The sequence below is a fragment of the Poecilia reticulata genome, chromosome 9, assembly GCF_904066995.2.
Source record: "Poecilia reticulata chromosome 9, P_reticulata-male-v2, whole genome shotgun sequence".
Classification (NCBI taxonomy): Eukaryota; Metazoa; Chordata; class Actinopteri; order Cyprinodontiformes; family Poeciliidae; genus Poecilia; species Poecilia reticulata.
This window is the reverse complement of record NC_088838.1, coordinates 34,580,785-34,595,319: the sequence shown is the minus strand read 5'-3', so window position 1 is coordinate 34,595,319 and position 14,535 is coordinate 34,580,785. Positions and strand designations below refer to the sequence as shown.

The 14,535-nt window shown below is 40.3% G+C and overlaps 2 protein-coding genes across 4 annotated transcripts; one reads left to right on the top strand and one right to left on the bottom strand.

Annotated features, from left to right (window-relative positions):
• Positions 1-1,026: 1,026 nt before the first annotated feature.
• On the top strand, positions 1,027-3,883 carry LOC103470792 (actin, cytoplasmic 1-like). Of its 2 annotated transcripts, none has more exons than XM_008419460.2 (9): positions 1,027-1,117; positions 1,611-1,735; positions 1,803-1,931; positions 2,130-2,240; positions 2,321-2,405; positions 2,485-2,646; positions 2,728-2,919; positions 3,006-3,187; positions 3,442-3,883. In XM_008419460.2, exons 2-9 carry the CDS (start codon positions 1,613-1,615, stop codon positions 3,583-3,585), a joined length of 1,128 nt encoding a protein of 375 aa, XP_008417682.1. In that variant the 5' UTR covers positions 1,027-1,117; positions 1,611-1,612; the 3' UTR covers positions 3,586-3,883. The 2 variants fall into 2 exon arrangements, with proteins under 2 accessions (XP_008417682.1, XP_081467130.1); XM_081611004.1 differs by having other exon boundaries at positions 1,071-1,105; positions 1,609-1,735.
• Positions 3,884-5,487: 1,604 nt separating this feature from the next.
• On the bottom strand, positions 5,488-7,759 carry LOC108166568 (uncharacterized). Of its 2 annotated transcripts, none has more exons than XM_017306589.2 (2): positions 7,672-7,759; positions 5,488-6,709 (listed from the first exon to the last, which is right to left on the bottom strand). In XM_017306589.2, the coding sequence occupies exon 2, from the start codon at positions 6,521-6,523 to the stop codon at positions 5,525-5,527; it is 999 nt and encodes a 332-aa protein (XP_017162078.2). In that variant the 5' UTR covers positions 6,524-6,709; positions 7,672-7,759; the 3' UTR covers positions 5,488-5,524. The 2 variants fall into 2 exon arrangements, with proteins under 2 accessions (XP_017162078.2, XP_017162079.2); XM_017306590.2 differs by having other exon boundaries at positions 5,488-6,736; positions 7,672-7,756.
• Positions 7,760-14,535: the final 6,776 nt, after the last annotated feature.

Below are 14,535 nucleotides of genomic sequence, written 5' to 3'. Positions count from 1 at the left end.
TCTGGGTCACTATGAGTCACTGGATCAGCAGAAACATCCATCAGTGACACCATGTTGTTGTTGATATAGATATAAATGAAATAGAAGAACCTGTTGGGTTGAAGAACAGAAAACATGAAACTTTTCCTGCTTCAGTCTGACAGTCATGACCTGCTGATCATCAGATTATTATCAGAAAACTTTCATTTATTTCACTGAATGTTGAATTTATCAGATGAAACTGAAGCTGCAGGTTCTGCTCAGAATCTGATGAAACTTCAGGTTTCAGTTTGGAAATGTGGGAAAATTTCAAGGTGAGGAAAAGTTCCAGTTTTACAGCAGCAAGAAAAAAAATACATGGATAAAAATGAAAAGAACGAAACCAGCAGAGATGAAGGAGTTTAGTTTGGTTCAGACCTGAATCCGGATTCAGATCTGAGTTAAACGTTTCCTGGTTTCCTGCAGACATTCTGCTGTCAGGGTTCAGTGAATCGTTGTGTTTTTACCTCAGGATGAAGGTGAAGCTCAGCGACATGCAGAGACCTGCAGAGATCCAGAACCTCTGCCGTCCTCTGGACCCGGTTCCTGCAGAACCTCAGCAAACTTCTCTAAATGCTGGAACTTCCTGAACTCGACAAGGAAACATTTTATTTCTGTTTCTGCTGTTTTCATTCTGATTCTCCAGCTGATAATTATTCAATAATGATCTGATCCAAACATCTGCTGCTTTTCTCTGATTTAATCCCATCATAAATGTGTTTTAATTGGAAATAAAATGATTTTACCTGTTTCTGGGTCGTTTCTCTGATATTTCTCCCTTTTTCCAGTTTAGTTTTGGTTCTGCAGGCCAATCAGAAGTTTCCATCTCAGGTGAAATTCAGTCAGAAATCCTCCAGGTTGTTTCTGATGGGAGAAATGACTGACACTCCATCCAGCCAATCAGGGCGCGAGCTGAGAAATCTGCTCACCTGGACCAATCAGGTTGCGAGCTGAGAGAACGTTACCTTTTATGGAGAACGCCTCAGTGAGGCGGAGCAGATAAAACCGGAGCTGCAGCAGCTGAGAGGCAGCAGTGAGAGGAAAGAGCCGACAGACAGACCGACAGACACCTGAGACTCACCTGGACTCACCTGGACAGGTAAGAGGCGGCCTGGATCATATGATTCAGCTGCTAAATTATGGATTTTAGAATCTGACAGATTTAATCTTGGTGAGCTTTAAATGTCCTGCTGTGTGTTTAATGTCTTTAACAAAACTCTTTAATGTTCAAATGTTTTTGTTTTTAGTTTAAAAAAACACGTTTTGAGGATTACTCTGCTTAAAATGTGGTGGTTTAGTTTTACCTGTTTATTTATATATAAAATTCATGTATTTATTTGGAGTTAAATTCCTCTTTAATTCAGTTAAACCTTCATAGAACCGTATAAAGGGAATCTTCTGAATTGATCCTGGTTCCCCCTCAGCCTGGTTCCCCCTCAGCCTGGTTCCCCCTCAGCCTGGTTCCCCTTCAGCCTGGTTCCCCTCAGCCTGAGGAACCAGACAGGAAGTTGGGTGTGGTGAAACGTTTCATCACATCCTGCCTTCAGGCTGAAACCATCTGAGGAATCAAACCGTGTGTCGTTTCTCCTCAGACATGGAGGACGATGTCTCTGCTCTCGTCGTTGACAACGGATCCGGTATGTGCAAAGCCGGGTTTGCTGGGGACGACGCTCCTCGGGCCGTTTTTCCCTCCATCGTTGGGCGACCCAGACACCAGGTAGGAACCGGGCCGCCTCCATCAGCCTCAGGTGTGACAGTTTGACTGATTCTGGGTCTGTGTGCAGGGTGTGATGGTGGGGATGGGCCAGAAGGACAGCTACGTGGGAGACGAGGCCCAGAGCAAGAGGGGCATCCTGACCCTGAAGTACCCCATCGAGCACGGCATCGTCACCAACTGGGACGACATGGAGAAGGTGAGCTAACCTGAGGTTATGGTGCAGACCTGTTAGCATGTTGGTTCCACCAGTTAGCTTAACGTTCCTTCTGTTCATCAGTGACTATAGCAGGAAACCATGGCTGAGTTTAAAGCTCTGAGTTCTGGTACAAAAGCTTCTATAACTTGGTGATGAAGGTTTGGCATCTTCATAATGTCTGACCCCTGACCCCTTCAGATCTGGCATCACACCTTCTACAACGAGCTCCGTGTGGCTCCAGAGGAACATCCGGTCCTGCTGACTGAAGCTCCTCTCAACCCCAAAGCCAACAGGGAGAAGATGACCCAGGTGGGTTCTGACCCAGTTCACAGGAGACTTTCTGCTCGTTCATCTGTGACCAGCAGTGAGATTAACCCTTTCTGTTCCAGATCATGTTTGAGACGTTCAACACTCCTGCCATGTATGTGGCCATCCAGGCCGTCCTGTCGCTGTACGCCTCGGGTCGAACCACAGGTCAGGATGATGAGACGGAGCAAACGGACCTGGGCTCTGAAATGATTCGTTTACTGAGTTGTACTCTAATCTTTCTCAGGTATTGTGATGGACTCTGGTGACGGCGTCAGCCATACCGTCCCGATCTATGAAGGCTACGCTCTTCCTCACGCCATCCTGCGTCTGGATCTGGCTGGCAGAGATCTGACAGATTACCTGATGAAGATCCTGACGGAGAGAGGCTACAGCTTCACCACCACCGGTACAGAACGGTCAGAATGAAACGGGCCCCAGTTTGGGCCTTGGGCTCTGAATGACCTTCCTCTCTCATCCTGACCTCCAGCTGAGCGTGAGATCGTGCGCGACATCAAGGAGAAGCTCTGCTATGTGGCTCTGGACTTCGAGCAGGAGATGCAGACGGCAGCTTCCTCTTCTTCCCTGGAGAAAAGCTACGAGCTTCCTGACGGCCAGGTCATCACCATCGGCAACGAGCGTTTCCGCTGCCCAGAGGCGCTCTTCCAGCCGTCTTTCCTCGGTCGGTATTGACTCAATGATTCAGATCTGTTGGGTTTTTAAGTTCCTGCTGGTGCCACGTCAGTGACCGATGCCTCTCGTCTGTAGGAATGGAGTCTGCTGGTATTCATGAAACCACGTACAACAGCATCATGAAGTGCGACGTGGACATCCGTAAGGATCTGTACGCCAACACCGTCCTGTCCGGCGGCACCACCATGTACCCTGGAATCGCTGACCGCATGCAGAAGGAGATCACCGGCCTGGCCCCGCCCACCATGAAGATCAAGGTATGACGGCTGGACCTCACTGACCTGCAGGGGTTGTACCTGGAAGAGTTTACAGGTCAAAGGTCGTCCAGGAACTTAATGCAGCTGGTTATTTTGAAACGAGTTTCCAGACGATGAAGAAATGAAACTTGATCCTATGAAAGTCTTATTAATTTGTAGAACAAAATGCAGATTTAATCTGGAGTCTTTCATGGATCGTTTAAGACGTCGTCTCAGACTTGATGTTTTTCTTGACCTTGTGTCTCTTTGCACAGATCATCGCTCCCCCAGAGAGGAAGTACTCGGTCTGGATCGGCGGCTCCATCCTGGCCTCTCTCTCCACCTTCCAGCAGATGTGGATCAGCAAGCAGGAGTACGACGAGTCCGGTCCAGCCATCGTCCACAGAAAGTGTTTCTAAGGTCGTCCCAGAGGTCCGGCTGCTTTCCACCTGCTGCATCCAGTCAGAAGGTCGTCGGTTCATCTTGTGTAAACAGACTGAAACATCCGTACAAGATCAACCAGCGACGGTTACAGTTCAGCCCGACATGAACAGAAACTTCAAGTCGTGACCCAGTTCGTTCAGATTCTCCACCTGGTTCAGTCCAACATCAGGATGATCAACTGTCTCTGTAGGAACTGAATGCATTAAAACTGAAACTTTCCAAATCATTGTAAAATTCATGATCTGAAATAAAATGTTTACACGTGGTACTAAAGTTGTTTACTTTTTGTTTTTCCTTTTTATTGTCTGAAATCAGTTTTTGCTCAGACTTGATGAAGTTTTTCATCAGCCCATCAAACTGCCTGCAGTAAACCTGATGGTTATAGTACTCTGGTCTGTTTGCCTGACTTAAAATCAGCTCCATCAGCAGGACTAAAGGTTGAGGGTCTTCAGGCCCTCTGCTGCCATCTACTGGTCAGTTTACCAACTAGGGCAATTTGGGCTGATCTACATCTGTATAAAGTCCTATAGCTGATAATGATGCTGCTGTCCAGAGTATAAATGCTCTGAATGTTTAGTGTGGAGCCAGATCCTATAAGTTACATTTGGCTCTTGACCAACTTCCTCTTGTTCTGTTGACTTGAACATGACAGAAACTCATCCTGACCAAATATCAGCCTGATTAGATTATAAATCTGAGTCGATATAAAATGAATCTCCTCCACAACTAGAACTGAAAACACCTAAACTGACACAATTTCTTGGTATTAAACTTTCTGCACAGGTAAGAAAAGTTTAACTTAAGATGTGCTATAAAGCAGAAATATTTAATGAGAAACCAAATGTTGAAATGTTTGAGTTATGAAATGTATCTGCAGTAGAGGATGATCATCTGTTCTGGTTAATGTTTATAAAATGACAGATTTTAAATGTTTCAGGAACCAAAACTAAGATTTGAGTCTGAGGAATCTGTCCAATAACAGATTAATCTGTTTATTTCTATTTCAAGGTAAAAGTGTTCAAAGACCCGATTCACTGAACTGAACAGTCAGAAAAGACCTGAACATGATTTTATAGACTCAGCTAAAGACAAACAGAGACATCCTGACCTGAAACTGACCCTCAACTCTCTGGAGGAAACGAGTTCAGATGGACTTTGGTTTAAAAAACCAAAACATGAATGAAGGGAAACAAGAAGTTTAATTAAAAACTAACCTCTAGTTCTTCTTACAGGAGATAAACTCAGAAGATCTCAGTGACAAAATATTAAAGAAAATCATTCATATTCATAAAACACTATCAATATAAAATTAGAAAAAATAATTAAATGTTTTTTCTTTGTATATAGTTATAGTATATATAGTACAACTACTAGAACCGCATCACTGCTGGACAATGAAAATACTAAAATCAGATAAATTCACTGGACAAATATTTATATTTCTATTATTCACTGAGATTAAAATACTTTGATATTTTGCATCATCATCACTGCATCTCAGCCAACAGGAAGGAAATAATATATTAATTATGACTGAACGTCAATATGATGCATTACAACCAGCACCAGTTTTATTATGTTGAAAATGAGCCAGACTCCAGCCGGGTCCAGGTGTTTGGTCTGGTTCTGGTCCAGCCGGGTCCAGGTGTTTGGTCTGGTTCTGGTTGTGGTGTTTGGTCCGGTTCTGGTCCAGCCGGGTCCAGGTGTTTGGTCCGGTTCTGGTCCAGGTGTTTGGTCCGGTTCTGGTCCAGCCGGGTCCAGGTGTTTGGTCTGGTTCTGGTCCAGGTGTTTGGTCCGGTTCTGGTCCAGGGTCCAGGTGTTTGGTCCGGTTCTGGTCCAGGCGTTTGGTCCGGTTCTGGTCCAGGTCTTTGGTCCGGTCGGGTTGTGATGTTTGGTCCGGTTCTGGTCCAGCAGCTAGTGGCTGTGGTATAGATATAATAAAACCAGACACACTGACAGCAGCAGAGTGAAGCCCAGGTTGGTCCACTTCCTCCTCTTCTGGTAGAAATCCTCCAGCAGCTTCCGGTGCCGGTCCCGCTCCTCCTCCAGGTTCTGCTTGGTCTCCTGCAGGTTCTGCTTCAGCTCCTGGTGCATCCGCTCCAGGATGCCGTCCTTTTCCCAAGCGACCCGGTCTCTGGCCCGGTCCCGCCTGCTCTGCTCCAGCCTCCTCTCAGCCGCCTCTCTCTGCTCTCGCTCAACTTTCACTCGGTTTTCTGAAGCTTCTAGTTTTTGTTTCCACTCTTTTCGCTGCAGTTCTTCCTGTTTCCTCCATTTCTTCCCCTCTTCTTCTCGCTCCTTCTTTCTCATCTCGCGTTCTTTCTCAATTATTTCATTCTTTTCCTTCAGCAGCTGATTTTGTTGTTTTCTCTGCTGCTCATGTTGAGACTGCAGAGATTTAATTTCTTCTCTGTGTTTTTTCTTCTGCTCTTCTTCTCTTTTCTTTACTTCTTCTGTCTCTTTCCTGAGTTGTTTTGTTGACTGATGCTCATCTTCACTCTTCCGTTTCACATCCTGTAGTTCTGCTTTTAAAATCCTCTCAATCAACACCTTGGTGAAAAGGTGTGTTGAGAAAACGCTGGACTTTTCACCTCTAATCGTCTGAACCGTCTCCATCAGTCCTTCAATCTGCCGTCTGTCTCTGATGTCCAGAACTAAATATCTTCCTCCACAGATCTGGAGGAGATCCTGGATGTCCTTGTTCTCTATAAAGTTACCAACATCTGGATGTTCAGGATCTGAGTCTGTAGTGAAGAGGATGATGGTGAAGTCATTGACTCTGGAGCTGAATGTGTCCTGCATGGTGTGTAACTCTCCCTTGTCTTCATCAGTGAGGGGACCCACAGGTAGGACCAGGATGAAGGCGTGGACACCCTCAGGGTCACAGAGGGAGACACACCTGAAGGATTCCTCCATCACTTCCTGCTGAGCTTTTCCATGAAGCCATGATGATCAAAATGATCGGTTCTGGTTCTGCTCTCATCACCAACCAGAACAGGAAGTCCAGAGTCATTCAGTCGATGCAGAAGAAGAAAAATCCTCCATGTTTCCAGATTGAGCTTCACAATGTCTGCTGTTACTGGAGGCTACCAGGAGAGGGCGCTGTTCATGAGGGAAGAACCAGGAGAACTGGGTCAGAACCAGAACAAAAGGACAGCAGTTGAACGATTATTACAAATAATTATTTTAGATTATAAAGTTATTAAATGAATATAAAATTAACAGTTAATTTAATTTGCATATGTTTTCAGATTAATATGAAAACATAAAAAAGTTTCAGGCCGTAAAATATAACAAAGATTGTTGGAGTTTTACTATCTATATTACATAGGCTTACATATTAACTAGACCGGAAGGAACAAAATGTCTCCTCCTCTCCGCCGGAAGCCTGATGGAAACGAACCAATCAGATCAGCTGAGAGCCGGAAATAGAAGTTAAATATTAATGACGGGCTGCAGCTGAAATCTGGGTCAACATTAAATATTGGTTCAATGTTTGTTTTTGATATTGTTACCCAAAACAGCAGAGAGCAAAAACCGGAAGTTTCATCAGAATAATAAAGAAAGAAAAGCAAAAATAAGTTTGAACATAAAGTCAGTTTAAACTGTAAACTAATTCTCCAAGTTTTTATTGCAAGAGAATCCAAATACATTAATATTAGTATTATTATTAGAAGCAGTTGTAGAACTACTAGTAGTTTGAGTTTAAATTAGTGGTTATATAACTTTGTGTGTCACATGTTTTCTCTTCCGATGAATTCAGCGAGTCTCTTTTATTCACTTGTTTTATTCGCTTTATAACATTAAAACTGAATATTTCCTGTTTTAAAGGTTAAATAGAAATAAATCATCTGTTGCAACGTTAAAACAAACCGAGTCACATTTAATTCACAGCGGCGGAGTTTAATTTCCTCTCAGCTCAAGTTCACGTCATTTAGTGACTTTAGTGGATCTAGTTTGATTTTCCTGCAGAGTCACATCTAGTTAAGTTTTCTATAAACCTCCTCTGACTGAATCCTGACATTTTCACCTCTTTCTGTGTTAAATTAACAAACTTTACTGACCATCAGCTGCTCGGTCTCCGGCTGGTCGATATCGAAAGTATTTAGATTCTCTCTCCTCGTTTCCCTACCCAACCGCTAGGGGGCGTCTTTGAACCAACTGTACATCAGGAAATTGGCGTTTCTTTGTTTATTGTTCAAACTGAAGGTCATAAAGTTTCCTACAGATTAAAATACGTTTATAGAGGTAATAAAAAAAGAAAACATTTTTGCAGTACTTCAAACTGTCGTAACGTGGTTAATGGATTAAACCACTGAAAGATTTACGAATAGAAAAATAATTGAAATAAAATAATTTAAAAATCTGAAATTTTATGAATAAGGATACATTCAATACCGTTAAAAAAAGGAAATGTTAGACTTGAGAAGTTTGAAAGATAAGTCAAGACATCTCCGGTTTTTAGAGTTTCATAAATGTAAATAAAAAAGGTTTTACAAATAAAGACGAATTACTTCAGAGAAAATGAGTCCGTCTTAAATAGACTGGTGCTGGATTTTTTTTCTTTTAATCTTCAGTGATGATGATACTGAACTCTTGTCATGAAGTATTAATGTACCTCTTATTTGTATTATCGCCAAATCGACACGAGTCAATTTGACTTAATGAGAGATAATATTTTATAAAACATTCCAAAGTCGGTAAGAATGTTTCCAATGAGACTTATTTGTCAAATAATTAAAGACACTTTACAGTTATCCAATATTTCTCAACTAAAATTTATTTGTTTTATTTGTCTGATGTTATATTTTAATTTAAAAAGACCTAAAAACGAGGTTATTTTTAAATACCTACTAAATAAATCACATCTCTCCTCAACAGATACAGCTTGGAATTACAGTGCACTTACTAAAAACTGATTTAAATTTTTTAAAAAGTTCCTAGAATTTAACTACATTTAATTAGTTACATTACCTTCTTTAATTAAAACAAATACACTGCTATCACATTTTAAACAGAATAGGTTAAAAGAGTAACCAGTTACTGTTTTAAGCCAATTTACCGAACCGGTTAATAAATACATGATTAGGTTATTTTACAACTGATGGGACTAAAGGATAACTAGATAACTGTGTGAATTTAAGCTACTTATTGTCTGTTCGATATTTACCATACAAAAATTTTGTTAATAAAGAGTTATTAAACTGTTTGCCCTCCCATCTTAAGGCAAAACTGAGTAATTCCTTGAAAATAGGATAAGCTTTTTTACTCTTTGAAAAAAACATTTACATTTAGTTTCACTACTCTACTTTCTTACTTTCAATGAGCACAAAACTGAAGTAGTTATGTTTGGACCCAGTGGTAATCACAGTGCTTCTCATTTGGATCAGCAAGATCCAGTCAGATGCACCACCCAGCTCCAGAGAACAAGATCCACCCTGAAGCCTCCTAAAGCTGCTCTCACTATCAGCACACAGGGTGCAGAGATCGCCCTCTGGTGGAGCAGAGACAGAAGCTCACAAAGTTCAGAGCTGGTCAGCAGCTGAATCCAAGTTTCACGATATGGTTTCAAAATAAAAGTCTAGTTTCTAAGAAAGCGTCTGTTTTAGTACAAACTGAACAAATGAAATGCTAAATAAATCGTTATTAGTAACTTAAAAGTTTATTTTAAAGAATATAAAAAGTAAACACAATTTATTTAACATTCGCTGAACCACATAGAGGGCTGCACAGTGGTGCAGTTGGTAGAGCTGTTGCCTTGCAGCAAGAAGGTTCTGGGTTCGATTCCCGGTCTTTCTGCATGGAGTCTCCATGTTCTCCCTGTGCATGGTGGGTTTTCTCCAGGTACTCCGGTTTCCTCCCACAGTCCAAAAACATGACTGTCAGGTTAATTGGTTTCTCCAAATTGTCCCTAGGTGTGAGTGTGTGTGTGTTGTGTGTCTCTGTGTTGCCCTGCGACAGACTGGCAACCCGTCCAGGTGACCCCGCCTCTTGACCAGAACATTAGCTGGAGAGGCACCAGCACCTCCTGACCCCACTGAGGGACAAAGGTGCAAGAAAATAAATACATTTATTGTCTTAACAAAATTCTTAACACATTTACACATCAACTTGGACAACAGTAGATTTGCTTTTCATCTTTATTGCTTTTATGTCAATAATATTTTCTTACCTGACGTTTCCTGCTGCACAACACCTGAACTCAAAGTGAAAGTTAACTTGATGCATCACCTTTCTGGGGCGGGCCTAAGGCAGCACAGGGGAAAAGAAAGGCTTGTTTTTCATGAATAATCTCTATATGTCTCCATTTGTTGGCAACTTTCATTTACGGATTCTTCCTTTTTTATCTCATTCCTTCTTTTCATCAAATAGAGTCTGGTGGAAAACTAATCAATAGAAAGAGTTATCTAATTCAAAAATACATATAAAATATAACCTCATGTTATTTATTTCTCTGGCATATTTTTCTTCTATTTATTAAAAGGAATGATGATTTATACACTTATAACATCAACGGTTTTCTTACAGTACACAAGATTGCAGAAGATAATCTTATGTACAGGCAGCTTATTCAAGATTCTTCTTTATTAATGTTTCCACTAGGTGGCAGTATAACATATTAAGCAGACCTTCAGCTCGCTCAACAATATCATCATTATTCTGACATCCTCACTGTGACTCTGTGATCACAAAGATCAGGTGACGATCTGGACCCTCGTTCACCATCAAAGCAGCTGCTCTGAGTGGTAGAAGGTGTTTATTAAAAAAAAAAGTAAACTAAAGGAACAAATTCAAATAATTATTGCTGTGGTTATAAAAATTACTTGGAAAAAACTGTTGAAAGACCAAAGATTTACTCCAAAAACAAAAGTTGCCAAATTAGACAACTTTTGTTGATCTGGAGAGACAAACAGTTTATCTCTAGAAGAAAATAAAACATTTAAATTTAACCGTTCCTATCATCAAAGAACCGTTTGTGTTATTCAGTAATTATAGCTGATAAAGTTATATAGGGTGTAATTAATGTACACAAAAACAATATTTTATTTGAACTTTCATTACATGACTTATTTTCACCAATAACTCTAAACTTTCATTCCCTGCACCACTAATAAAGAAGATCCCTGTTATCATTTGGCAGAAAATCCTCTAACTAATAAAAACGTGAACATATTTTGTTTCATAAAAGCCTTTAATAAAAAATGTTCACTGCTTAAGTTCTTAAATCTTGTTATTGTCACAACAAATAATGGTTTGATATTGACTGACTTGGATAAAATTGAAATGTTCACTTTGAGAAAACATCACCCATCTATTTTCTTACATGCTTATCCTTAGTGGGGTCATGTGGAGTGCTGGTTTGCATCTCTAGAGGTCTATGGGCAGGATTACCCTGGACAGGTCACCAGTCCATTGCAGGATAACACAGAGAGAAAAATAATCATGCACACATGCCTAAGGAAAATTTAGAGAAACCAATCAACCTGACAGCCATGCCAGCTTGATTTGGACTGTATTCTTTCCTGAGTACCCAGTGAATAGAATACTCTCCAGGTACTCGGAGTGAACATGGAGAACATGTAGACTTCATGCAGAAAGACCCTCGGCCGGGAATCAAACTCAGGATCTTCTTGTTTCAAGGCAACAATGATTCCAACTGTGCCCCTGTGCAGCCCAGAGAAAACATTAGTTTTTTTTTCTTATTTATGGTAGGGTAGTGTAACCCTGACTACTTTCAATGTGCAGTGTGCTTTCAGTAAGCACAAGTTTAAACTGAAGAGAGTTGCTGGCTTTAACACAATCATTGCTGGTGCAGAAGGGATCAAAGACTAAACTATTTATTCCTTGGGAGCCGAACATCTGATCCATTAATTACATTTAAAATCTTTGAGAAGAAAAAATAACTGAGTCTGTGAGCAATCTTCATCAGGATGGAACTGTTTTGCAGTGACAGGTTGGGTTTGGTTTCGAAGAAGCACTTTGACTTGTTTACAAAGTTAAACAATTTTTTGTGTAACTTTGGAACTTTGTCTCTTCCTTAGGCAAAGTTCCAAAGAACAGTCCAGCCCCTAACCTGTCATGCCCAACGGATGTTAGGAAAATGCTACAGATTTACAGGAAGGCAAAAATAATCTCAAAAGCAAATTTATACCTGTGCTGTCTTGGGGAAAAGCCAACACTGAAAACCTGTTCCCAGAAACATGGGAGAAGAAAATCAGGTAGAACCACCCTCCCAGGTGTTCTGCATGGGATCAACTTATAGTTTCAAACTCATCTTTACACCTTTTCCTGTCCATCTGATGACCCAGAGTAGCATTTTTAAAAATATTTTAAAGATGCCATCCTTATCTTAATAAGTTTAGAGCAAAACTGTCTTCTTTTATTTCTATTTTTTTCTTTATTTCTACACTTATCAAACATGAGGAAGTGGATGGATGGAAATTGTTATCTTTGTATGAATCGGCATGATTTGACTTGTCTGTCATTTGGTGCTGACCTTCATCACCCAATAAAGTTTATTTTGATTCTATTCGATTCACAGTTAATGTATGTAATCAATTTCATGTCATGGATGTTAAATATAGAACTGAGGAAGTTTCAGGCAATCTGTCCTTCTAACATTAAAATGGTGACAGCCATAAATTGTGGGTGTTTCTGACTCCACCAGAACTCAGTGCACAAATAATATTTGCATTAGAATTATTATCATTTACATTCCATTTATATAAAATAAATAAAGTGATAACACACAACAAAGCAAACAGAAAGGATTTGGTTCACATGTTGTTAACCAGATTGTTCCCTCTAAATACTTAGAAGCTCATTCCCTCTGCAGGTCTGAGCATATCTAAAGTCATGGGAATGAGACTGAAGCACATTCCTCAAGCCAAAACAAACCTGTTTAGACATGACGCTTACTTTTCAGCAAGATTTTAAACTCACATTAAGTTTACACAGAACCAAACACATCCAGATGATTCTTCAGTTACTCAATATAAACTTTTAAAATGTTAGCATTCCTGCTAGACAGAATCTCTGGTTCTGACATGGTATCTCAGTGTCTCAGAGAATAACCTGACTACACTGAGTGGTACTGGTCAGGATTATTGGTGCATGTTAAATGTATGCAAACCTGACATAGTGTGTTCACAAGAAGAGCAACGATAGTTTGTCTAATCTGTTCAATTGCTGCATTCATTTTCTATTCCCAGCTGATATGCCACTTGCTGCTGTTTCCCATCTGGTCCATTTGTTGTACTGTAGTGTCTGATAGTGCATCTGCAGTCCTCTGGGTGGAAAGTGTTTCTAAGATGGAGCCGCACTGGGAGGGGCTAAAAAGGAAGGTATGAGTCCATGAACCAATTAAAGACATTGAAGCCACAGGCTACAGGAGAACATTCATGGGAAGGGTGTGCCTATGGAGAAAGACTGTGTTTAAAGTCAGAGCTATTAGCCAGAGAATGTCAAATAGGGTTTCTTATTCTGTGTTGTCTGGAGGTCTATCACAGACACTCTGAAAATTATTAGGATTTTTTTTATTTTGGCTGATATTCCTGATAATTTCTGTAAACATCAGTTTGTGGTGATCAAGGGGCTTGTTTGATAAAACACCCTCCACTTTCCACAGAGACGTTTTCCCTGAAGAATTCTCGCATAGGCAGTTTGAAAATGAGCACAGCAGTGTATGTAGAGATGGTTTTCTGCATTCCTTATTTGCAAAGAGTGATTGTTTGAGCTGCTGTTTCCTTCCTATCATCTTTAACTAATCTTCCCATTATCCTCGTTGAGGCCTTTTTATCCACACAACTGCTGCTCACTGGATAAATTATTTTTTATTTGTTTTTTGTAACCTTCAGAGATGGTTTTGTATAAAAAAAAATCATTTGAGATGTGCAATTACTGCAATACTTACCCTGGCACTTTATCAGCTGTACCTAATAAAGAGTCAGGCGATGCCCTAATGGTTATTTAACATATTCAAGGAAAATATCTTGAATGTCCTTCAGCATGGTGCTGTGGATGGCCTCCTTTGTACTACACTGGGCTGTACTTTGCATTTGTTCATGTATTTCTACTGTTCTTTGTAGCTGAACTACAGTCAGAAAGAAACTCGTAAGCATCAGGCAGTCCTCTCTCAGCAATTTTGTCTGGTTTTTATCCATGCTGAGTTTTTCTGAAGTTGTAAGGCATCCCTCTGTTGGCTTTGCCAGGGTTGCAGAAGGGAGCAGGTATTCCAGACAGTGCACTTGTGATACCAAGTTTTTAGCTGTTTCAAACAGACTGTAGTATAATACTGTTGAGGAAAGAAAACAAGGGGTGCACTGCACTCATCCATCTAACTTTAAATGTTAGGTTCGCCCAAATTTTAACTTTCAGGTTCTCTTTTTTAAAATCAGTCAAATTAGACAACATTGACCTGTAAGTGATTAACAACCTAGCAAAGACAGATCTGCTTATTTAAAGCAATACAAGACAGGTAATTTACTTAAGAAGTGTTTAAAGTGAAACCAGTAATGTTCTACTTTTAAAAGTCAAGAATGTGGGACACCGTTTACATTATTTGGAAAGGGGGAGCAATTTTTTGTTTTTGCAGAATTAGGCTATAATTTTACTGTAGAAATAACAATTCAAAGAAATCTGGTGTTAGTTATACGAAATATTTGTTAAATATAGATGAAGAATAAGTCCCATCTTCATTCTGACAGAGAGCCTGTACAGGCTGCTGGAAATTGTTAATGACAAGTAGGACTCTAAACATGAATCTGTGCTCTTTACCAAAAAAAGTCAAAATAATAGTGAAGCATACAGAAAGCTGGCAGCAGCTGTTAATGGATTTCAATGCTTTAAGACCAGTAAAACCTTATCCATTATAAAAGCTTTTCAAATGTCCTGAATGAAGTTTTTTACGCTGTTTAGAAGGTAGTCTG